This window comes from Typopeltis vanoorti, chromosome 15 (assembly GCF_054136105.1).
Source record: "Typopeltis vanoorti isolate ZY-2024b chromosome 15, IOZ_Tvanoo_1.0, whole genome shotgun sequence".
In the NCBI taxonomy this organism is placed as follows: domain Eukaryota; kingdom Metazoa; phylum Arthropoda; class Arachnida; order Uropygi; family Thelyphonidae; genus Typopeltis; species Typopeltis vanoorti.
This window is the reverse complement of record NC_143563.1, coordinates 119,599,848-119,626,385: the sequence shown is the minus strand read 5'-3', so window position 1 is coordinate 119,626,385 and position 26,538 is coordinate 119,599,848. Positions and strand designations below refer to the sequence as shown.

The 26,538-nt window shown below is 35.5% G+C and overlaps 1 protein-coding gene across 4 annotated transcripts in view; it reads left to right on the top strand.

Moving 5' to 3' along the window:
* LOC150099104 (transducin beta-like protein 3) overlaps positions 1-26,538 on the top strand; it is a 470,278-nt gene that overhangs the window by 245,820 nt on the left and 197,920 nt on the right. For all 4 annotated transcript variants that reach the window (XM_090405846.1, XM_090405845.1, XM_090405844.1 and 1 more), the window contains exon 14: positions 20,291-20,359. In XM_090405846.1, coding sequence (XP_090261972.1) covers positions 20,291-20,359 — 69 coding nt within the window. The remainder of the gene's footprint in view (positions 1-20,290; positions 20,360-26,538) is intronic.

The following is a 26,538-nucleotide window of genomic DNA, read 5'->3' as shown; positions in this document are numbered from 1 at the left end:
GTGATGAAGCAGTGGATCACAGAATACAGACAAAAGTGAAAAGAGTAATCATAATGGAAGACTTTAATTATCCAAATATTAATTGGATAGCAGTAAAATCTTATGAGAGGAATGAAACTGAATTTATTGAGCTGTTGGGGGACAACTTTTTCAAGCAACATGTGACAGAGGGAACTCGAGGTCAAAGAGTGTTAGATTTGATTATAGTGTCTAAATATGAAAAGTAACTGGCTCTGGGAGCTAAAGACAACCCACAAAAATTCTATCGATGTTGCTGCAAGTGAAAGAAAGAATGAATATGAAAGAATAACTCTTCTGAATGTAGATGGTGTGTATTGGTGACAGATGAAGAAGAGGTTGTTCAACTAATGAGTGTGCATTTTGCTAAAAGCTTTTGACCTGGTGTATGCAACATTGAGTTCAGTGCTATTACCTGTTCTGAAGAAGCTCAGGTGTGAAGAGGAGGAATTAGAGCTGTTGCACAAACTGAAAGAATTAAAAAATGGGGACTGGTGGGATATCAGCACAGGTGCTAAAAGAGTGTTGAGCTGAACTGGCTATTCCTTTGGCCAGGTTATATAATTTTGAGTCTGAAAACAGGGAAGATTCTGCAGGAAAGGAAAGTGTATGGTAATGCCATTGCAGAAGGGTGGTGCAAAGACCAATGTATCCAACTATCGACCAGTCAGTATCTCAAGAGTGTTTGTGAAGATTTTGGAAAAATTGGTTGGACTCGCATTCAGAAATGGGTTGACAGTGAATCTTTACTTTGCAATGAATAGCATGGGCTTACTAAAGGAACATGGTTTATCAACTTGCTCATATTCTATAGTGATGTTACCACTGAGTTAAACAAGTGGAATGGATACACCATGATACTTTTGGATTTGGCTTTTGATAGAATACAGCATGGAAGACTGTTGCATAAATTGGAGAGTATGGGTTTGGATAATAAAATATTAGCATGCTTAAGAGGATGGTTGAATAAGAGATATCAAAAATTGATATAACCGTGATGTGAGTCTGCAAAATTTATGGTAACTTGTGGTGTACCACAAGTATCAGTCCTTGCTCCACTGTTATTCAATCTGTATATTAATGATATCGGGAAGGATTTCACAAACGACATACAGCTATTTGCTGTTGATGATGCAAAGATCGGTAGGGTATTCAGGAATGCTGCTGATATTCAGTATTTGCAGATTGATTTGAATAAGCTGGCATTGTGGGCATGGGAAAATGGGTCACTTCAATGTCAGTAAATGTAAAGTCACTCACTTTGGCTTGATTATATATCCAATGTTGTATTATATAGGTGGGATTACGCTAGAAGAAACGGATCAGGCTAGGGATCTTGGAGTTTTAGTACATAGCAAGTTGAAGTTAAGGGTCCATGTAGCAAAGATTGCAAATACAACTCAAAAGATAATTGCAATGCTGTAACGAATGTTAACATTCACATGTAAAAATATGGGTGTCATTTTGGCTCTTTACAAGGCCTTGATAAGACTTCACTTGGACTATTGTTTGTAGGTCTGGTCTTATGGTTTATGATATCAGGATTGTGGAATACTGATTATGAAGACAGATTGAGAATTTGTTGACTGCAGACACTAGCAAACAGCAGAAAGAGGGGGTGATATGATTGAGACTTACAAACTTCTGAAAGGATCATACTAGATTTCAATTGACGGGATTTTTCAATTTATGGAGGGTGGGGAAAAGAACAAGAGGGCATTCTTGGAAGCTAAGAATGAATATCACTAAGAAGGGGACAAGGGCTAGATTTTTCTCTCATACGGTGGTCTGTGATTGGAATGGATTTCCATTGGATGTTGTATGTGCACGCAGGATGAATGAATTCAAGAAGAAGTATGCAAGCTGGAGCATGTAGTATGTGGCCTCTCTCAGTTAGTCCCTGACTCCCTCAAGGTCTCTCATAATAATAATAATGCAAAGCACACATCGTTTTGGGTGTGTGTTTGTGTGTGTAATGCTATGGATATGGCCATCACCCAGAACAGTTTTGACCTATAGTGTTGTCTCACCAGTGGTGGGCACACCCAGAAGAGACCTATCTAGGTTGGATTGCAATCCACATTGTTATGAAATGGAAAAGAGACTCTAGCTTCTAGTAGGTCAGATTGGTCCCTAGGATACCATCATTTTTTGTGTTCTCTACATGGAATTCAGGTTTATACGACAAAATTTAATAATTTAGAGGCAGATATTACAAAATAGAGAAATAACAGTAAGCTGTATGAGATTAAACGTGTAATTAACTGTTGCATTCTAGTCTGCATGGGTTCACAGAGAGAATTTTCTTGTTCAGGTCCATCTAGACCATTCATTCTAAATACTCCTTTCTGTTGTGGAGTTATGCCTGTATATTATACATATTGACCATTATTCAACTGCCTTCACTATATTAATGAGCAATAGTCTTTATTTTATTTTATTTTTTTTAGTAATCTATATAGAGTCTCCATAGCTTAGTCCATTTGACTTGATGAACCTTAGTTTAAAAGGATTGAATCCCATTTAGGATGCAATATCATGGCTTTTTCTTTATGCCTTTTCAACTGAAGGTGAGTTAGCTGTTGTTATTTAGAGATAGAAAGGTTTTTCTCCAAGAAACTCAGGGTTATCATCCCCCATGCAGGCAAACTGCCCAGGAGAACACACAGGATTTACATACAAGGTATATTTATACGTGTAGGATTAATCACCTTATTTTTGAATCATGGTCACAAAATCCACGGATACGTTGAAACATTTTGGGCACTTAAGGGCCTGTTAAGAACTACAGAAGAAGAAGTAATGTACATGAGATGTATACACTCTGATTTTTTTCACACATTTTACTTATCCAATGTTTTTAAATATTTACAAAAAATTAATCTTTATACAAGTATATATAATATTTTAAAACTGTATATTTAATGTACTATTTTTAATTATATTTACATACATCAGATATACAATTTTTAACTTATTTACTTATAGATGTCTCTTGACAGGGAACATTAATAGCTGCAGGTGTTAATGCCCTATGAAAAAATTAAAACAAACAACAAACCTCTAAAAATTATTGGTGTTAAGAGATTATTATTTAGTTATTTGACTGTTTGTCTCTTCCCACTGCTCTTTTTCTCATATACAATTTATTTTTGCTCTTTTTCTGTCTCTTCTATTGGTATATTCTTGAATAGCATTTTTCTGAAATGACCTCTTCATTCCCACCTTGTCTAAATTTAAATTTAAAAAACAGCATCTCTTGGTCAGTATTGAGTTGCTGTCCATTATGAATGTTGTATAACCAATCCCACTTTCTCTTTTATTCTATCTGCTATTGTTCTATTAAACTTGTATTTATGTAACTTTCAGTAAAGTCTATCACTTCCAGTTATTCGAGAAACATGGTAGTAGATTCTTGCTTTTTAGCGATCAGTTATCTTTCCATTTTATATATATATTCAAGGAAAGGAATACCACAGTGAATGTGTAATATTATGCTTCACTCCTGCACAAACTGTGCGATGCCATCAAGGAGAAGAGACAAGGAATGCTGAGTAATGGTGTTTGCCTGCTTCATGACAATGCTCCAGTTCATACAGCTATTGTTGCAAAGGCTGCAGTGAAGGACTGTGGATTCCAGAAGATTGAACACCCACCCTTCTGTCCAGATCTAGCACCCAGCGACTACTGAAAGACCTCTGAGGAAGAAAATTTGCAGATGACAGTGAGGTGAAGGATGCAGTTTTAGGCCGTTTTGCAGACAAAAGTACAGACTATTTTTCCAAGGGCATGGAAATGTTAATTCAAAGATGTGAAAAGTGTGTTGAAGTAAAGGGTGATTATGTTGAAAAGTGAATTAGTTTCTTTCTTTCTAATACCTCTAAAAGTTAGTCAGGCCATAAACTTATGGAACCTCCCTTATAGTTTGTGTTTTCTTTTGTTTATTGTTTGAACTGGCAAATAAAATTGGAAGTGTTTTTGTGATTTTTCTACAAATTATTATTATCATCAAAATTGAATGCTGCAGTGTAGATCTCTGGAAATAAAACTTCTTTAATAAATTCGTTGGCAGCAGCCCCCTGTGATCAGATAATCATCAAATTTGGGCCACTATAGGCTGGTGCAATATTAAACCTCTCCCAATCAAGTCATCCGCAGCTTCCCATGGTATTGGCCTATTTCCACAGATGGAGCTGAGGCAGGGATAGTATAGCTTCCTTAAATGCATATCATCCCTGGTTGTGAGGAAATGCCAACTAGATCTCTAGATTGTAGATGTCTTTTATCACCCAGTGAAATACCACCATCCTGCTTTTTGGAGGTATGAAATGGCTTCTCCCATGTTTTACCTCTAGAATAGGACCTCTGGTTTTTTTTCCCCATTTCTCTTCTCACATGCAGTTTGGGTGATGGCCTTGCTCGGCATTCTCATTACACTGTTATTGTTTTCAGTTAGGGAGCCAATTTCTGCTCTATTTGAGGGTACAATAGTAAAACAGTTTTCGTCAAGCTGGCTGCCAGATAGTGCACAGGACTGAACCTGATGATAACATATCTGTTGGAAGCTTCTCAAGCAACTGGTGAATAATCCTCCTGCCATTTACCCTGCCCACCTGGAGGGAGACTGCATCAGTGGTATAAAGGGGATATTGTCTGAGGCCACACTTGGACTGGAGTCTGGACACTCCCTGTGTGTGAGTTAGGTGCGCAAGTCCCTCACCCTGGCTGCATGCCCCATTCTATTTGTTTTCTGAATCACCCACCCTTCTCATGAAGGGTGATGGCCTTGCTCAGCATTCTCATTACACTGTTATTGTTTTCAGTTAGGGAGCCAGTTTCTGCTCCATTTGAGGGTACAATAGTAAAACAGTTTTCGTCAAGCTGGCTGCCAGATAGTGCACAGGACTGAACCTGATGATAACATATCTGTTGGAAGCTTCTCAAGCAACTGGTGAATAATCCTCCTGCCATTTACCCTGCCCACCTGGAGGGAGACTGCATCAGTGGTATAAAGGGGGTATTGTCTGAGGCCACACTTGGACTGGAGTCTGGACACTCCCTGTGTGTGAGTTAGGTGCGCAAGTCCCTCACCCTGGCTGCATGCCCCATTCTATTTGTTTTCTGAATCACCCACCCTTCTCATGAAAGTCAATTATAAAAATACTAGAGATTTCACTGCAGATGCAAAAAAAAAAAATAATAATAATAAAAAAATTTAAAAATATGAAAAATATAACAAAAAAAAATGGAACAAATAATAAAAATACACCCCAGCTTACCCAAAATAATACCAAAACTTTTTCCAATAAAAAAACTCTTCTATATTCATTTCAACAACATTCAAGGCATTAATAGAAACATTAGTGGCATACATCACCAATTACAGACATCAAAACCTGATCTCTTTTTTCTTAATAGAACCTCAGTGTGCATCCTCCATGACCACAGCCCACACCAACTATCCCAGCTACATCGTACACAATGTATTTCACAAAAAGGGCAGAACTTGTGCTTTTGTGAAATCTGACATCCCCTGTCAAAGGGTATCCAACTTAGAATCCCCACTTTTCGATCTGTAATCGAAAGATATCCTTACCTTGCTTTACAGCCTTCATTTGCTGCCTTTACTGCTCTCTTAACTCGAAAATGCTACTGCCTTTTTTGACTACCTATGACTAAAAATTGATTTCTTATAATCTAATTATCCAAATTGTGAGATCATCCTCATTGTGGACACAAACTTACTTTCCTATTCCAACTTCACAGATCAAGCTGGTAGGGAAGCTGAATCATTTGCCATCAGTCATGACTTAACACAAATAGTCAATTTGCCAACTGGAATAGCAGACAGTCCTCATCATTCTACTAACATTCTTGACCTTTTCATAACCAACTCTTCCTCCAGCTCTATCTTTTGCAACTCTGATCACAATCTTATTCAAGTGTCCTTCTCTGTAGTTCATCCTCTGCTCAGCTAATCTCATCCTCATGCCATATGACACTATAATTGTGGCAACTGGGATGACCTCTGGAAGTTTGAAATGTGGCTGTTGAAATCGAAGGATATTAGCAACACTCATAAGACCATGAACATGAAGAATGGGCAAAATTCTTCATATTTCTCTACTTTGGTGATGTACCCAAGTAATGCTTTTTATGTAACTTTTTTTTTTTACTTTATGTATTATGCACCTGATGAGGTCTACTAGAATGAGGAAACTAGTTGTGCCTTTGAAAATATTTATTTTCTATTTTTTAACATTTGGCTATATAGTCATAAGTTATTTTCCTTAAAACATGTACAATAGCTGTGAAAACGTAATATGTGAAATATATTAATATATCTCTTATATTAATATATATGTTTCATATAAAATATGTATATATTTTATATACAGGGGGATTCAGAACTCTTGGGCCAAACTTTAAAGGGTGATAGAACACACCTAAACAAGCACTTTTCGTCATACAATGCATGGTTCGAACTCAAGTGGTAAAGCACTAGAGGGCGCTTTCCAGTGAACACTTATAAGCACTGGTTTTTGCAGTCATCATTATTTCTACTGTGTAGTGCAAAAAGGATGAATTCTTTCACAAATCAGGAGAAAGCTGACATGCATTTCATTTATGGCGCTGTGGACGGGAATGCGAGGGAAGCCCAAAGACTGTACTGAGGGTGCTTTCTGACTAGGCGCATGCCTGATCGTACAACCTTTCAGCGATTGCACTGGTATCTGTGTGAAATGGGCTTCTTTGTCAGTAGGATACAGGGCGTGCAAGGAGTGTGAGAACACCACATGTTACAGAGGAAATTCTATGTAGGGTTGCAGATCGTCCTGAATGTAGCACGCGAGCAATTTCCCATGCCATACGTGTGCCCCAATCGACTGTGTAGTGAGTTCTATGAGAGGAACGATTACACCCTACCATACACAGAGGGTGTATGCCTTGACCCCTGCAGATTACTGGCCTCATGTGGATTTTGCATAGTGGTTCCTGTAGCTGGACTTTGATGCACGTGTCTTATTCACTGACAAATGCACCTTTACACGTAGGGGCATTTTTAACACCCACAATTATCATGTGTGGGCTAGCAGAAATCCGCACACCACACATCCACATTCGTACCAGTGGTGTTTCTCCATAAATGTTTGGCCTGGAATCCTACATGACCATTTGATTGGCCCATACCTTCTGCCAGCACGACTGAATAGGAGAACGTACCTCGTATTTTTACAAGAGGTCTTGACAGAATTACTAAACCCTGTTTCAGCAACCATTCAAACACGTATGTGGTTCCAACACAACGGAGCACCACCCCATTTCAGCGTGGATGTGCAGAACGCCTTGGATGCAACATTTCCAGGACGATGGATTGGTCGAAGTGGTCCCATCGCTTGGCCACCACGATCTCTCATGTCTGGACTTTTACCTATGGGGCCATATGAAAAGCCTGATCTACAACAGCCCCCATCAATTCCACTGAGGACCTTATTGCCACGATTTCAATTCCAGCTGCCACTGTATGAGAAATGCTTGGTGTTTTCGCCAATGTACGCCAATCACTACTTGAAGGTGTGAAGCCTGCATTAATGTTGGCGGTCACTCTTTTGAGCAGTTTCTTTAATTTGTTCACAATAAAATTCTTTAATTTTATTAAAATTAAAGAATTTTAATAAATTAAATTTAATAAATTCGCGAACAGTGAAAAGTCAGCTACTGGAACAAATCTGAAAACACACCCCAACTCAACATCACCAGAGTTAAAGATCAGTACTATCAACATAGAAGCCTGAATGGCAAAGAAATGGAGCTCGCTGAGGAATTAGATAAGTACCAGATCGACATAATAGGGATGACTGAAACAAAAAAGACAAAAACTGGTGAGATCTTTCTGAGCAATAAATACAAGATGCTATATTCAGGCAATCACAATCAAGGAAAAGAAGGAGTAGCCATTGTATTCAACACTAAATACGAGCCTAATCTTCTTGAATGGCAGATAGTCTTAAGTAGAGTGATGTGGGCAAATATCAGAATGGGGAACTGGACAATGAGACTTATTTGTGCCTATGGTCCCACAGAAGGTTCTACTAAGGTAGAAATGGCAGAATTTTTTGAGGCTCTAGAGCAGTATTTCTCAAACTTCATATATCCGCGTATCCCTTCTTAAATTTTCATTATCAAGTAACCCCTAATTAATTAAAAAAATAAATTAATGAATTAATTAAGAATTAATTAATTAATTAATTAAACTTAATACATTACTTTAAAATATTAATTAAAATTAAATATCTGTTTTATTTGAATTTATATATTCATGTAAACAAAAAATATGATTTATTTTTAAATTTTGGTTCTCTAGAGATGTCAGACGACACACTCTTATCAATTTCATTTGATCCAGATGCAAAATCAATGTTTTCTTGTTGCTTACAGCTACTTATTTGCTATATTGCTCTCTTTTGGGGGTTTTATAAATCCAATCTTTAACCAATGATCCATATGTAAGAATTTGAAAGCTTAAAAAAATTGCTGTATTTACTTGAATATAACTCTAACTTTTTTCCCAAAATTAAAGCTAAAAAATCGTGTTTTGCCAGATACGTGCGGGAATTTTCGGAAACTAAAGTTTTCAGAAAAAAACTGAAAATGGTGCAACTTACCAAGAAGCTCCTACTCGCTATCACTACTTTTGGCATCAAGAACAGTTACTTTGTGTGCATCGTCAAAGTCATCTAGCCAAATAGCGTCGTCATCTTTCCCATTATTTCAAACAAAAATTACCAATAATTTACAAGACTTGAGATACGTAGTGAAGCAAAGAATTGCATATGATTGATGTGGTATTAACAAAAGATCACGCCGACCAAAGACAAATTAGCATTTCAACAGTTGAGTTGAAATGCTAATCCCCTTCATCCTAATTCCATAACATCTGAAACACGTTCGCTATATATTTCTTAGTTTTAACACATTAACGACAGGGGTGGTGTCAAGCAAAACCATATGTTCCACCGGCAACATATGGTTTTGTTTGGCAATTTCTGTTGGAGAGAGGATTTCATTCATTAGTTAGTGCCGTTTTATCCCAGTTGTCTCTAATTGCACTGTTAGTTGAAAAATATAATGACTCCTTTAATTATGCATAGCCGAAAATTGCCACGTACCTCCTAACACCCTTTCGCGTACCCCCAGAGGTACGAGTACCACACTTTGAGATACATTGCTCTAGAGAAAGCTAATGACACAATGAAAAAGAAAAATTTGGTCCTTGTTGGGGATGTAAATAGCAGAGTTGGAAGTGATTGTCAAAAATACAAAAATATTTTGGGAAAATTTGGAGAAAAGAGCAAAGCTAATAATAATGGCAAATACCTGTTGAATTTCTGCTGAGGACATGGACTGGTTATTACTAACACCATGTTCCAACATAAAAATGTGCACAAATTCACATGGAGAGAAGAGGCAAGGAATAAGAAAAGTCTCATTGACTATGTTATTGTTGATAGTTATGCTTTCTCCCTGGTGCAGAACACCAGAGTGTACAGAGGATTTGAAATTGGAAGTGATCACTATTTAGTCTTGAGCAGGATAAAATTGAATTTCATATTGAAAAGAATAACATGTAAGAAAGTTTTAAAGCGAATAAAAGTTGAGCAGCTCTCAGATGTGAACTGAAGACTAAAATACACAAAGATTATTGAAAAAAAAATGAAATAGTTTGAGAATAGGAACCACACCTTGGAGATTCAGTGGCAAACCATGAAGAAAACCCTGATTGATTCAGCCAGAGGCATGTAGTGAGGTTGTCTTCAAGGATAGAAAAATCAGAACTCCATGGTGGACACAGGAAGTAAAAGAGGCAGTGAAGGAAAAGAAGAAAGCATATCAAAAGTTCCTGGCAAATAAGTGAGCTTTTGCTCTTAGAGAATACAGAGACAAATGTAAGAAAGCTAAACAAAAGTCATGGAAGGACTTTTGCAAGAACATAGAAAATAAATATCAAGAAGGTGGAAAAATATTCTTGAGGTTGTTGAAGAAGCTCAGAAATGGAGGAAACAGTGCTGTAAAAGGAAGTAGAGATAATAAAGGTGATATGAAAACAGGAGAAAAAGATATCCTTGAAGTATGGAGTAATTACTTCAAAAATGTTTTTAATGAAACAAGCAGTGATACAGTCAGGAATGCACTATCTATACATGAAGTAGAAAAAGCCACCAAAGGCTTGAAATGTGGAAAGGCAGCAGGAGTAGATGATATTCGACCAGAAATACTTAAGTATGTGGTATAAAAGTCTTACAGTGGCTGCACTGCATAGTTCAGAAGGCATGGACAAAGAGGTGACTTCCGGTTATTTGGAGTTGAGCTCTCATAGTACCTATATATAAAAAGGGAAATAAAACTGAATGTAAGAATTACAGAGATGTTTCCCTACTGAGTGTGTCCCTGGTAAGATTTATGCTAGTATAGTTGAGAAACGGTTGACAAGAATTTTTGAAGTATAAGCTGGATTCAGGCCAAGTAGAGGCTGTCAGGATCAGATCTACGTTTTGTCGATCTGGAAAAGGCATATGACAAGGTGCCAAGAGAGAAGCTATTCAATACACTACAGTTATATGGTGTCAATGGGGCATTATATCAAGCAATACTTTGTCTTTATTTGGGTTGTAATTCGGCAGTTAGAATTGAAGGAAGTACAGAAAGATGGTTTAATGTTAAATCTGGTGTGAGACAAAGATGTACAGGTATCCCTTGCTTAACGCAGTTTTGCTTTAATTTGAAAAAGCACATTGCGGCAATCCCTTGATATACGCGGCAAGAGTTTTGATTAACACACCTTTAACCCTGCAGAGCTCGCAGCTGATTTGACAGATACATGCAAAATGTTTAATATAAATAATCTTACACAATTCAGTGTATAGCTTGGAGGTCATGAGTAGCTGTGCATTTATGTTTTACGAGTGATATTCTGCACTGTTTTTGCTGTCAGTTTGGTTTAACACATGTTATATGAAGGTTTGTGATGTTTGACAGTAAATTGTATCTGAGAGATACCGCAACCTCCGAAGTCAGTATAGTATGGTTTAGTTGTTGTATTTTTTATTTCTTGTTCAATAATTTCTAGATTGTAACTGAAAATAAATAAACCATCATGTATTACTGAAATAGAGAGCCAAAGGCTTATTTATCATATGTCTTTTAGGAGATGTGCTTTACATTATGGAAAATACTAAGGAAAGTGATCTGGAGCTTACTCCACCTTGACTACTTGTTGCCCATAAGGTTGCTTATGCTTGCATCCGCTGAAACTTTGCTTATGCTTGCATCCGCCGAAACTTTGCTTATGCTTGCATTCGGCACGGAACTCTTGTAGTTTCTATATTCAGCTATGAAATAATGTTGGATTCAATACCATCATATATTATATTTGTAGTGTTTTTTCTTTATTTTATTACTTGTTTGCTGAGGTCTGGAGAGTCATTTTCCTTGTTATCATACAATTTATGGCGATAAGAAAAAAAACTAAACCTATTCAAATGACTCTTGATAACTACTTTTGATAAAAAAATTGCAGTAAATAATGTAGGCACAAGTATTTATTTAACATTTACTTTGCATTAATTTTTTATCTTTCCTAAAAGAGTACCATATAAAACGAATTATTAATACAGTAATCGATCATTGATGAATTGTAATTTTTACCATTGATTATTAGATTTGATTAACGCGATTTTGATATACGCGGTAACATCGAGGGATTAATTAACTGCGTTAATCGAGGGATACTTGTACATTATCCCCTCTGTTATTCATTGTCTATATGGATCATATTATGAAGGAAAGTGGTATTAAACCTGATATCAAAATTGGAGATGTTAACGTCAGCTCATTGCTTTATGCACACGATGCTATACTTCTAAATAAATCTGCTACAAGTCTGCAAGGTTTCCTGACTAAATTGAATAACTGTTGTAATAGACAGGGTATGAAGGTCAGCAATAAAAAGACAAAGACGATGAAAATAGGCAGAATCATTGAAAATGTCAACTGCATTGTGAATGGAGAACCTGTGGAACAAGTAAAACATTTCAGCTACTTAGGCACGATTTTTAGTGATAATGGTAAATTAAATATGGAAATAGACAACAGAATCAACAAAGCTGGTATGGTGGGAAGTCAATTGAATAAATTCATATGGAATAAGAAAGAAATTAGTCAGAACAGTAAATTAGCTGTATATAAGACAGTGTTCAAACCAGTTTTAACTTATGGAACTGAGAGCTGGGTCAGAAGTAAAACACTTTACCAAAGACTGCAGATATGAGAATCCTGAGAAAGATTAGAGGCATGAACAGATGGCATCAATGGCAATATCATATTAAAAACGAGGACATTAGGAAAGAACCTGACATTGTCAGCATCCAGGAATGCGTTAGCAGAGCTACCCTCACGTGGTATGGTCACTTAAACAGAATGTGCGAGGAAAGATTAGCAAAACAAGTGTTCTCTGTCAGATTGGCAGGAAAACGACCCAGAGGAAAACCAAGAAATAGATGTGTTGTGACATCTTTCTTCTCCGTAGTGTGTACTAGCTGTTGACCGACTCCACTTATGAACACAAAGAATATTTATTTTAGACTGCACCACTCTGTGTTCATAATTAAGTGATTAATGTTGTAGAGTCAGTCATCGGCAAGTATGATGTTACAATAATTTAACTCAGACAGAAACTTTCTTTTCTAAAAAATTATTCTTTAGTCTTACAATAGTTGTGTTTGCTTAGCCTTTCATTATCTTCTCATTAATTAGGGTTCCCACTTAGATTCGAACTGTTAAATTAGAGGTGCAGTGAAATAAATCAGGCAATCACAAGATATAGATTAGATAAGAAACATTTAATACACTATCATGAGAAATTACATTTATTGATCATATTTCAAATGAAAGTAATGTGATTATGAAATAAACACATTTACATTAAAACAATTATAATTTTACAGTAGAGCACTTGTAGCATGGTTATTTTCATCTAGGCTTCTACCCCTCTTATTGAAAAAGGCTTTTAGTACAATTCTTATATATGATTATCTGTTCAATTGCTGTAAATGTCGACTCAGCTTAGTCATTCATGAATTGCATGCACAGATCTTTAATCACACACCAAGAAATCTTAAAGTCGTATCATTCTATTACTATAGTTCTTGATATGTCAATTTTAGGTTATATCACGTTCTCATAGAACAGTGTTCACTTAATCACAATTTCAAACACGAATTGTCATCATAGCAATGCACTTTCCTTCTGTTATTTAGTATATTCATGAAAGACTTAGAAAGGATTTTCTTATCAGGACAGTTGATTTACTTAGCTTATTATTACAGATCCTGAGAGATACTTCCTTGCCTGATTCAAGCTTTCTCCTTTTGGTCACATCAGTACGATAGAATCCTGGTTTATTGTAATGGCTCGACTGGTTTGAGAACACAAGGTTTTTTTCTCTAAATTGACAATCCTTCAGGCTTTCTAGGCAATCCTTGCCTTTCCTTACGTCCTTGACTATTATTGAATGTGGAATTGGGAATCTGGATATGAACAAAAGCCGAAACGTTAAGTGAAAAACCAGAGATCTTCCCTGTTCCTTTTGCCATTTTCTAACTCCCTGCAATCTCTTTTTTTCTTCCCACCAAAAACCGGTTCACGTTGGCTTCGTTACACCGTATAACAACTAGCGCTAAAATATACTCTAGCAGATTAAATTCAGAGTTTCCGTGCACAGTTTACATAATATATACATACTCTACAAGGAAATAGTACAGGATAAACAACTAACAACTATTAGAATATATAATTATTTTATAACTACAGAATAAACAACAGTAAGTAATTAATTCACTATTTATATGATGAGCAAACTTAGCTCAGGGAATGACAGATTATGCTAAATCCTGAATGAAATATTAATAATTTATAATTCTCTTCATTCAGAATTTAACAGATGGATTGATGCGGTACAAAATGCCTTAGACGATAGAAATATAAGATCTGATAATGTTGGTGTCTTGACAAGTAACAGGCTGATTTGGAGGAAAATTGTAGATAGGAAGTTAGTAATGATGTAAATTTTTCATGTAGTACTATCATATCCTGTATACACCCCTTGAGGGTACATATCAGGAATTTGATGATGACGATATATTTTATATACAGTGGAACCTCGGTTGTCGAACAATTCAGTTCCCAAATATATTTTCCTAACAAAAAACGTCCCGGTCTCCGAACAGGCAAACGGCAGCCATGTGCTCCGCGTGCTGAGCTATAAGGCGGGAAAGCGCCAGTTACGCAGCAGTCTTCGTTTAGTGCAGACATCTACTCAAATTTGCAGTGAGTTTCTTGAATTTCTTTGTGTTTTTTTTTTTTTTTTCATTAATTATTATTAATTAAGCCACCATGGGGTTGCTGAAGAATAGTGATAGCAGCAGAGCGAAAAGAAAGGTTGTTAGGAACACGATAGAGATGAAAAAAGAAATCATATCCAAACATGAAAATGGCATTCGTGTCTCGAATCTTGCTATGCAGTTCTGTATGGCAAAATCAACGATATTTGCAATACTCAAAAATAAAGAGGCGATCAAGAGAGCTGATGTTGCAAGAAGAGTGAAAGTTCTTACTAAACAAAGATCACAGACGATTGAAAAAGTGGAAAAATTGTTGCTGATTTTGATAAACGAGAAACAGTTAACTGGTGATAGTGTTTCTGAGGCTATAATTTGTGAAAAAGCGAGGCGATGATGTGATGACCAGTTAAAGGAAAACCCTGGTATGAGTGCTGATACTGATGTGTACAAAGCCAGTAGAGGGTGGTTCGAGAAATTTAAGAGGAGAAGCAGCATACATAGTGTGGTTAGGCATGGGGAGGCTGCAAGTTCGAACTGAGAAGCTGCTGAGAAACATGTGCTAGAATTTAGTGATTATGTAAAGGCTGAGGGTTTTCTCACCCAACAAATGTTAAACTTCGATGAAACCGGCCTATTTTGGAAAAAAATGCCAAAGAGGACCTACATCACTCAGGAGGAAAAAGCATTGCCAAGACACAAGTCAATGAAGGACAGGCTGACTCTTTTGCTATGTGGAAACGCAAGTGGGGGACTCCAAGGTCAAGCCATTGTTTGTGTACCACTCTAAGAATCTGAGGGCTTTTAAGAAAAATAGCATGATGAAAAGTAAATTGCCTGTTATCTGGAGGGCTAATAGTAGGGCTTGGTTAACCAGGCCATTGTTTATTGAGTGGATCCATGAAGCCTTGGCCCCAACTGTGAGAAATTACCTTCAAGAAAAAAAATTGCCAATTAGATGCCTTCTTGTGATGGGAAATGCTGCTGCTCACCTTCCAGGCTTGGAGGACGAGTTAGTGGAGGAGTCTGATTTTATCACAGTGAAGTTTCTGCTCCCTAATACAACTTCTCTAATTCAGCCTGCAGACCAGCAGGTCATTTCGAACTTTAAGAAACTCTACACCAAAGCACTGTTTTAAATTGAAGTGATATCTGACACAGAATTAACACTCAGAGAATTCTGGAAAAATCACTTCAACATCCTCCATTGCTTAAGTATCCTCGACAAAGACTGGGTGCAAGTGACTTACAGGACGATGAACTTGGAGGATGTTGAAGTTATTGTGTTTATTATTTTTATGTAAGATTTTATGCATTTTCATTATGTTTGTATATGATCTTATGCATAAAGTACTGTTGTAAAGGTTTAAATAAACAATCATCTGGGGTTCAGGAGCTGATTAATCCATTTTACATTAATTCTTATGGGAAAATGGTTTCAGTTTTTGAACAATTCGATTTCCTAACAGCCTTCGGGAACGAATTAAGTTCGACAACTGAGGTTCCACTGTATATGTATATATATGTAAAATATATGTTTCATTTATATATTTCATATAAAAATATATATGAAATCACTGCAGATTGTAGCATATACAAATGATGTTAACATCTTGGCAAGAATAATGAAGAAATCAAAAGAAACATATTTGGAATTAGAATAATTAACTTATGAGATAGGACAGAAACTTAATCTGTGAAAAACTGAAACAATGTTTACCAAGCAGTATGAATTAGCTGATACAACTGTGAAAATTGGGAACCTTCATAGAAAAAGTAGAAGAATTTAAACATTGGAGTAATGATCATAAGTCAGTCAAATGAGAGGGTAGAAGTGCTGAATCAAATGTGAGGAATAATCAACCCCTATGTTTAGCGCATTAAGGAGGATAAAAAGAAGAAAGGGAAACTGGATCGGACATATTCTGAGAGGGAATGGAATCATCAGAGATGCCATCGAAGGAAAAATAGATGGGAAAAACCCAGAGGAAGAGTATGGAAAACAATGCTAGATGACATGCTGAATGGAGATAGGTACACTGCCTTGAAATAGAAGGCTCAGATCAGAAGAGAGTGGAAGAAAGATTTTTGTTTCTAAAAGAAGAAGCTGCTCAATTGCAGAATATTCAAGATGTTTAGCTCAAGATATATTCATTGGAAGACTAAAGTAAAGATATATAAATATTAATTGAGATGCATATGTTGCAAAAATTTAAGGATATGTGAAAGGAAATTGAAACTGAAGAGAGAGTATTTTAAATGTATTAAATATTAAAAAAATAAATGTTTCAAATTATTAAATGTTTCAAAAGTGAGTGTATTAGGTGATGAGAACAGAGCAAATGTTAGCAGAGCAGACAGTATTGAATATAGGATGGAAAATATTGGAATTAATGTTGAACGTGTGGCCGTGGAAATAGAAGAGAACTAAATGGATATAAACAAATAAATAGCGTGCTTAATGTTATCCTTCACAGGACAAATCATGAAATTGAAAAATTGTAGAAGTGGCAAGAGAATAGCAGGGCTGAGAAAAGAAAGAAGCAGATGGTCCAAAGTAATAATAAAGAGTGAGCAAACAAACGAGAAAAACAAGTTAAGCAGAAAATTATATATGGAGACTCAGCGATCAGGGGAGTACTTAATGAGAGTGTAACAGAATCACGCTTCCCTAGCGCAAATATTCACGATATTAGTCACACCATACACCAAAGTTAAGGGAAAAGAACTAATTGTCTTAGTTAGCATAAATGATGTGTGAGGTGAGAAATATTCTATATAGGAAGATGTAAAGGAGTTGTTAGAAGAAGCAAAACTGATGGACAAAAAGGTGTGATGGTAAGTCTCCAGCCATGCTATGATACAGAGGTGAACTGAGGAGGAGGGCATTGTTAGCAAATGAATCAATATGTTGGTTGTGCAGAAGGAATGAGTAGGATCAATGGTCTGTGTTCGATAGCAATAAGGATTTGTATAATGCTAGTGGACTGCATCTAAATGGTTTTGGTGTTGGTTTCTAGAGAGAGAGAACTGTTCACCAAGCATGCTGAAATTCAAATTCAGAAAAACTTAATCAATTAGGGTGGAAGCAAGTGAATTTGTGGGAAGGCACCTATGATGCAAGTGAACGTGAGAATGACCAAGAGCAAAATCTAGTCTCTTAAGCAAAAACATTGAATAGAATAGTCAATTCAGTAAAGGTGGGTGGTGGCCTAAAGCGATGCTGCAGTTTCTATATACTAATACTCAAAGTATCAGGAACAACACGGAGGAGTTTTTGGCACTGGTTAGTGCAACCTTGACAAAAGATATAGACTTAGTGAGACTTCTAACGCACATGATGTAGATGCAGGGATAGAATATGAAGGATTCAGTCAGAGAAAATTGAAAAGATAGAATGGGTAAGTGAAATTGCAGCCAAAAAGAACAGGAGACAGGTGTGGAGGGTGGCTGTGAGTTTGAAGCATATCATTAAGCATGAGCTGCAGAAGCAGAAAATGCTGTATAGAGTATATAAGAAGACTTTTTTTTTAATAAGACTAAAGACTGTTTTTTTCAGTATATCACAAGAAGGGAGAGAACAAGAAGTCACCAGTGACAGTTATGTAAGAGTGTGGTTAACAAGGGTGTTAGAACTTGATTTTTTTGCTTTGAGAGTGGTCAATGGGTTGCCAGAGATGGCTGTGAGTGCTTCAGCAGTGATTAAGGATAGGTATGATAGGTATTATGTGAATAATGGATCTCTCACGATTAATCTTCTGACTACATGGAGATACCTGTATAATAATAATAACAACATATTCACGGTATCAATATATAAGCTACCTGTATAATAATGTAGTATAAATAACAGTAATATAAATTATTGAGCTGCATAGGTGGGTAACTGATTGGGGTATCTAAAAGTGGCATGAGAGGGATAGGATTTTACCAGGTACTCCAGGGATCAGTGCTTGCAGCCATTGTTGTTTAATCTGTACATTAATCATATTAAGAAAAACCTGACAGGAGTTTTTCAATTGCTTGCTGATGATGCAGAGCAGTCAGGACTTCTACTAATATACAGCATTATCATAATAATATTAATAAATTGGAATGTGGACAAATGATAGTGGCTCTTAGTTCAGTGTTAAAAAGTGTAAAGTTATGTATTCTGATCTCATGAAATTTCCAACAGTATATTATTTTGGTGGGATTATACTAAAAAAAAAAAAAGATTAGGCTGGTGATCTTGTAGTTATGGTAGATATGAAATTGAAGTTCAAAGGTCATATAGCAAAAATTGCCAATACAAGTCAAAGAATGGGTGGAACTGTGATGTTGAAACGGACATTGATATGTATGGATAAGGGAATCATTTTGGCTCTTCAAGGCTTTGATGCCTGGACTACTGTGTGTACTTGGTCTCCTGGGTTCAGAGGGATAAAAGAGCTGTGTAAAGGGTGCAAAGAAGTAACAAAGGTGATATCATGATTGTAGAATGTAGATTGATTACCACTACACATTTAGAGAATTTGGACTGCAGATGGTAAACAGGAGAAAGAATGGTAATGTAATAGAAGTCTATAAATTTCTGAAAGGGTGTTTTAGGTCAGGCTTTCTCAAACTTTTCCTACAATGGAACACTTCATAAATACTGAAATTTTAATGGAACAACTTGGTTAGAGTCGAGTATCATCGGTCTCATATTCAATGTAAAGCTAAGCACACACACTATCAGGCAGCAGGCAGTATCACATTGCAAAAATGCAACAGCACACACTACAGGCATGCCTGGCCACAGTGCAGCACATTGACCTTGCTTGTGACCGCACATTTCCTAGAATAGATACCTCCATACTCCACTTGAGCCCAGAGGTGTTGACAACTGCGGGTGCCTGAATCGAGGCCAATGCATGCTGGCCTTAATAGCGCAGTCCACATGCAAAGTAAGGAGTGCCTGATTTTCAAACATGTTTGAACTTGTCGCAGCATTTAAAACCATTCCAAGCTCATATTAATTTTGATTATTTTTCACAGAACACTTATTCACTTTCCATGGAACACAGTTTGGGAAATGCTGGTTTAGGTTATAAACTGACAAAACTCTTTTATATGGAAGGTGGGGAGATGATAAGGAGACATCCATTGAAGATATGCTTGTACACCATTAAGAGGCAAACTCTTTATTGAGTGGAGCAGTTTGCCTTTTGATGTAGTGAGTGCATCTATTGTGAATGAGTTAAAGAAAAGGTATGACAGTTATTATGGGGTTTCATAACCCTTAGGTTTCAGGTAATAATATTTTATCATAAATTCATTCATATTGAATTCATGTATAGAATTTATTGAACATACTATAAAATAAAGAATTTTGCACTTTGTTTGATATCAGGCGATTCCTGAAGTTTTTCAATTTTGTTGTCATAGTTGTCAATATCATAGGCACATTTTGTTTCTCAGTAATTTGGTTCCAGAAATTTTGATTTCCATTTTAATAACTGCTTTGTAGTAAATGGTGCAAATATACAGCCGTATCCCTTTCTTTGGGTTTGCTCATAAGTTGTGATTCCACAAGGATGCTTGAATGTACTAACAAATAAAACATAGGTATTGTAGTCGAAAATTTTGCACTCAGTCCTGGATATTTCAAAGCCCCAGTCAAAATCCTGGACAGTCTGCACTCCTCCCAGATGTATCAAAAGCTTAATTTAATATATTCCTTGGTGATGCGTATGTGAGAGAAGATTAAGGTGTATATTTTTATGTTTTTACTAAATTCATAGGAAACATTAATTCTTATAAATGTGCGCAGTCTTATTTTATATATTATTAAAAATTATATCTGTAATAAATAAACTCTGTTGAACGAAGAATTTTCTTCCCACTTTTTTAAGGTTCTAGCTACTTCCTCAGGTGATGAAACAATAATGCTGTGGAGTTTGTCTACTTTCCGATGCCTTATGGTAAAATTCTTTACATTAGTTAAATGTTACTTATATAAATATAATTAGAAAGCTTCAAACAGAAAAAATATTAGCTGATAATAGTTTTTATCATATTTTCCACACTTCCTGATATAATGGAAAGTACATAATTCTTATCTGTTAACTTAGACCTTTTTTTTAATTGTCATATACATGGATCGGCTGGATGATAGGTCATCTATGAATTTTTATTTTCGATGGTTCTAAATTATAGAAGCAGTTTAACCTAGTATAAACACATCTTCTATAATAAAAACAATTGAGGACATATTTGCAATTGTTAGATGATATATCTGGAAAGTATTTATAAATGAAATCAGGACGTGATAAGTATTCATAAATGAAATCAAGACAGGTTGAAGTAATGACACTGATTAAATAAATTTATTCATGATGATTCGATTGCATTTTAGCTATAGTGAATTGCATTCATTTCAAAGTGAGAAGAAATGAGCTCATCAAGAGGCAACTGGCAGTAAAATTTGCATGCTTGGCAGTGTAATTCTTTTCTCCTTAAAAACCGAACCTGTTTCTGACAAGACTGGTGATTTCAGATATTTGTATGATTTTTACGTTTGTGTTCAATGATCATATTTTAGGTGTCTTCACCATGCTGCTAAAACAAAGTTTATTAGGAAATATTTATGTGCATGGATGTTTATAAAGTTGATAAGTATACACTTTCATGGAGGAACTTATACACTCATAGGAAATTTTCTTCACCTCCTGGATTTTATATGCTTCAAGTCGTATGAATATGCAAAGACACAAATCCATCCATGTCTAGAGTAAACATAAATCCCCGTTTGGTCTCCAGCATAGCATCTGACTCACCATGATATTTTCATACTATTGATTTTTCAATTGTTTTCTGACAAGGATTGCCATAAAAAAATGAAATAAATTCAGTTTCATTGGTATGATAACCTGCTATTTTAAATGATTTTGGTTTGGTGAAGAGCTGGATCCATATTGTTAATTTATGATGTCAAGGCAAACACATGCATAATAGACCATAGTTACAACTTTCATTTCAGTTCATTCTTGATCTAATCTTTTCTGTGATCATTCTACATTTTTTCTCTCCATTTATATTATATTTTTAGGTTAATTAATTTGAATGTCTATGGTCTAGTGCACTGGTTTTATCTTTGGTATTTATAGAATTTCGTTACCAGTTTTGTTGAATATATAGTTGAATTATTAATGCATTTTGTTTCTGCAATCCATTTTTTTTTTTTGTCATCCTTTTATAGAAGGATGACAAAAAAATTTTTTTGTAAATTATTTTATAACATTGATTATAATTAAATATGAAATTTTAATATTTTGTCTTCTTGTATTTCATATGACAGAATAAACCTTAGACATTGGAATGATGGCTGATTTATATCAGATATTTAAGCTGACTAATACCCATTCTCCAAGCACTATAATGAAGCAACTAGTGGAAACAGTTAAAAATCAATTATTTGAAAAAAAAAAATGCTCTTGCTTTTTTTTTTTTTTTTTTGAATTGTTTACACTTAGTTCTGATGGTGTAGATAGTTCATGCTATTAAAAAGCATGAATACAATTTATAGTTAAACTTAGATATGCTGATTATTCCTATTAATGCCATTAATTCATGACATCACAAGAACAAAATCAATATAATTTAAATTGCTATGCTTTACTGGATTTCAAACCAGTATTCCCATAGCACAAAAAACACTCAACACAAAACACAAGTCACCAACAAAAACTAAGGTTTTAAATTTAATTGTGATCATTTTAAGATCATCTTCAGCTATTGGTTAAACTTGGTCATACAATGCACATATTCTTATAGACATGTATAATATCATGCATTATGAGAAGGGCACTATCCAGACCGGTTTCGAACCTTTATTGAGTATATGAAAACTTTGTTATCACATCTGGCTCACACTTATGAGACCTGAATAAAGGTTGAAACTGGTCTGGGAAGTGGCCCTTCCCAGACCAGTTGTTGTAAGGATATGTGCATTGCATTATGGGATGCTAAGGCAACTGATGTGAAGTGACTTCACATACAAACTTTGTTTGATTACACTTGGATAAAGGATGAAATCAAGAATATAATTTCTTGGCATCTTTAATTTATCAGATATAGGGAGTTAGACATATGGCATCACAACAGATAGTTTTACTGTTTACTGTGACATTTTATCAAAGCAAGAGGAGGTAGAGATGTAATTTTTTTTAATTTAGCATTTTATTTTATTTTATTTAATATTTTATTTACTTCTTTACTTTTGCATTTTATGTATATCTTTTGTGAAGTATTTCATGTATTATAAAATTTCAGTACCCTTTCCCCCACACTCACACAATCATAACAAACTATTTTCATGCCTTATACCTGTACTATATCTGAAAATAAAAATATGACTGCTTTTTCCTAAGGACAAGTTGAATTGTTTAGCACATCGAAAAGTACATAACGTATCTTATAACTGCATTTGGTCCACTACGGATAAGCCGAAGACCTGATGGACTGGAAGACTTGATAACTTCCACTTTAAGATCATGTGAAATGCTTATGCTATCATCATTATGATAAGTCAGGACTGCTAGTTGTGTTGAACATACCATCACACAGAATTAAATGTTAGAAAACTGTGGCACTTATGGAAGCCATTAGAAGCCTGAGATATATTTTTGGAATTAGCATCTGCAATCAAACACTCCCTAAACCTCCACATTTATGGTTCCATTAATTACTGAACCAAACCTTCAGAAGCTACCCTCAATTCAAGGCTGTTAAATGCATCATTGAATTTTGTCTAGGACTTGGAGAACCTATAAAGTGCCTTTTAACTGACAGAGTTTGCTAGCCTCAGCGGGGTAACGGTGGTTTTCCTCCTGTATACACCTAAACCTCTTTTTATGCAAATTTTTTTTATGCGAATTCGGAGTTACGTGAATTGGGATATCAAAAATAATTTTTTTTACTTGATTTTTATTCACTTTTACACCACCAACCTAAAGTCTAAATTAGGAAAAAATCTGTAATTCAATAACATTCTGAGAATTTTGTAGAATTGCATTTTTGTTTTAATTATGAAAATTCTGAGAATTTTGTAGAATTGCATTCTCGTTTCAATTAAGAAAATTCTAAATTCTTACGAATTTCATTTATTGGGAATTCCCCGAATTACAGTACATAAATGACTGTGCATAAAAAAGCGGTTCTTAGCAGTTTGAATTTGGTGTTTGAGTAGACACAGTTACCGCAATGTTACCACATTGTCAAAAGAAGGAGATTCCATTCCGATAATAGGGTAATCAATCCGTATTGTGGGATGAGTGTTTATTATTACACACCAGAAAATTAACTTCTCTTTTATGATTATTGTACTTTTTAAAGTGGTAACTAGCTTGTATAACAGTTGGAAAATTTTACATATAAAGCACGTGATTTCGCTTGTTGGTGACCAATTTGTACATCGCCTTATTTCTTTCTCCCCTTCAACATGAATTGACTCTTCTTGGCAGTCTGCCAACGATAGCTCTTGCTTATGTGGAGGCTATATCCATAATTAACATAACAGAAGACATCATAAACTATAGAAAGAACTGGAAAAACCATATAGAAGGAGTGAATGAGGACAGATGGCCGAATATTGCCTGGAAATATAAACTAGTGGGACACTGACCAAGAGGAAGACCCAGGAGGAGATGGGCAGAAGACTTTTAAAACCCTTGAAAATGTTACTGAAATGACAAAAAATTGCCTAATATGCAAAGCCAAGAAGAAGAAGAAAATCGTCACCAGACCACTTAACTTAGCAAATTATCTTTTATTAGCAATTGGAAATTCTTTACAATACTCAACAGACTGCTATAATACTCTTTGGTCAGTGGATAAAACCATTCCTACAAGTTCTAGAGATAGCAGTAGACAGTATAGCTCAAAAGTCGTTAAATGCACTTCCACCATGGCAGTCATTCATGTCAGCATGTAACTTTTCTTTCAGCAGGTCTACAGAAATTTTCTACCCTTCCTGTTATCTTCCAGCACCTCTTCGATGCTCCTAGAACTGAATACTCTGCTTGTCTACACAAACTGCTCAAATTCTTCGGACCTGGTGGGATATTCTGCTTCTTTGCAGATGACATTATATCTGCACCAATCCCACCAGATTGTAACAACTTAGAGCTGAGATGTAGAGCTTGAACTGAAATATATCAGATTGCATCGCTTCCAAAGGTGCATAATATATTCAGACTCACAAAGTTCTCTTCAGGCAATAAGAAGTCTAGATCATCAGAAACATTTGGTGCTCTCTCGAATCCAACACCTCCTTTTTCAGTTATGCAAGCTACACTTTCCATGTGCACTTCTGTTGAATTTCAAGCCATGTTATGATTAAGAGAAAATAGGCTGCAGATAATTGTAAGCTCATTTCCCAAACATCCACCATCTCTCTGTACTATACATAGATTATCAGTTGACTTCTATCCCAGTAGCGGCTGTCTTGGAACAGATTGACTAATAATAAGCTATTTCAAATTAAGCCTGAAATTAAATTACAACAGTCTGGCTTGCACGGGGTTCAAACAATGGAAGTTGTTCTTGTTTGTCTCTGCATAAGTCATAATCATCTTGCACTACTTCTTATTGATGGGTGATGACATGCATATGTGTGACGACATGCGTATGTGTGACTTTTGTAATGCTGGACTATCCATTGCTTAATTTAATTGACTGCCTTCATTTTGTCAACAAGCACATTGATTAATAAACCGAATGGCTATTAATCAGTGTGCTATTAATCAATTAACTAGCCTTTCGGTTTATTATCTTTGTAATTAACAATATTTAACAACATATAGTACACCACTTCGGCAATTCGATAGTAGAGGTATGTAAGTTTCGGTCCACTTAAAACCTTGATATTCCAGGTCTACCTACTCGCTGATGAGACCTCAAAAAAGGTTGAAACCGGTCTGGGTAGTGACCTCTTCTCATAATGTAAAACAGTATATATACATCTCTTAGGAGCTGGGTTTTACATTATGAGAGAATATTAAAGTTAGTGACGGAGCTTGCTCCACCTTTGCATGGAGTTGCCCTGGTGTTGTACTACCCAAGTGATCATTTACACTTGGTTCCGCCGATAGTTTTTTCGGCATTGAAACTCTATGGATGTCGATGGATTTCGACCTGAGTTTCGTACTGGCTATAAAATAAAACCGGGATTTACCATCTCCCTTTCAATTAAGCACATTGATTATTTTAGTTACTTCATAATGTGTCTGAATCCTCTTCAATCTGGGATATTTTATCAGATTCATCAACTGTCATCATGGTTTTTAAGTTTTTACCGCATATTAATCTATACCAGCTCATATAAATTATATACTCATTAGTCTAACTCATTGTATATATGCTTTTAAGAATTTGGGTTTTATGTGTGTTTTATGAATCTTGATACTTTTTTATACTTCTTTTTACATCTATTTTATATGCTTCTTTTAGATTTATTTTCTATATTGATTTCATGCATTTTTACTAATTTGTTAAGTAGCATACTTTTAGGAAATGTTTTGTAATACTGTGATGTTTGTTTCTATATATATTCTTGTATCTTAAATGTTTCTTCAACTTAATATTCATTTTCTATCATTTCCCTTTATTGTTCTACCATATGTATAATTTTTCTTGCCTGGGATCTCCAGATATTTATTTGATTGAAGGCTGTGCCTCTGAAAATCCCCTATAGGCAAAAGTAAGATTTTATACCCTAGTTGATCAATTAATCACTTATCCTATTTCATCCAAAGTTTGCAGTCATGGCAAAATTTACTCATAAATCACTACTAATCATTGCGGTTCCGCTACCAGGTCCAAGTTTATTTTTGAATCAGTGCATTGCAAAAAGATTGAATCGAGCAACTATTTTTATCAACAATAACAACAAGTTTAATTTCTGATCAAATAATTATACATAATCACAAGATCATCATCATCATCATACATATCAAGGATTTAGGCCTAGTATGGCCTGTTCCGGCCTTAGAAGTCATCGTTTAAGAGGACGTCCTGGTTTTCTTTTTCCTAATGGCTTGTACTTTAAGGCTTGTTTTGGTAATCTTTCTGTTTTCATTCTTTGAACGTGTTCCATCCATCT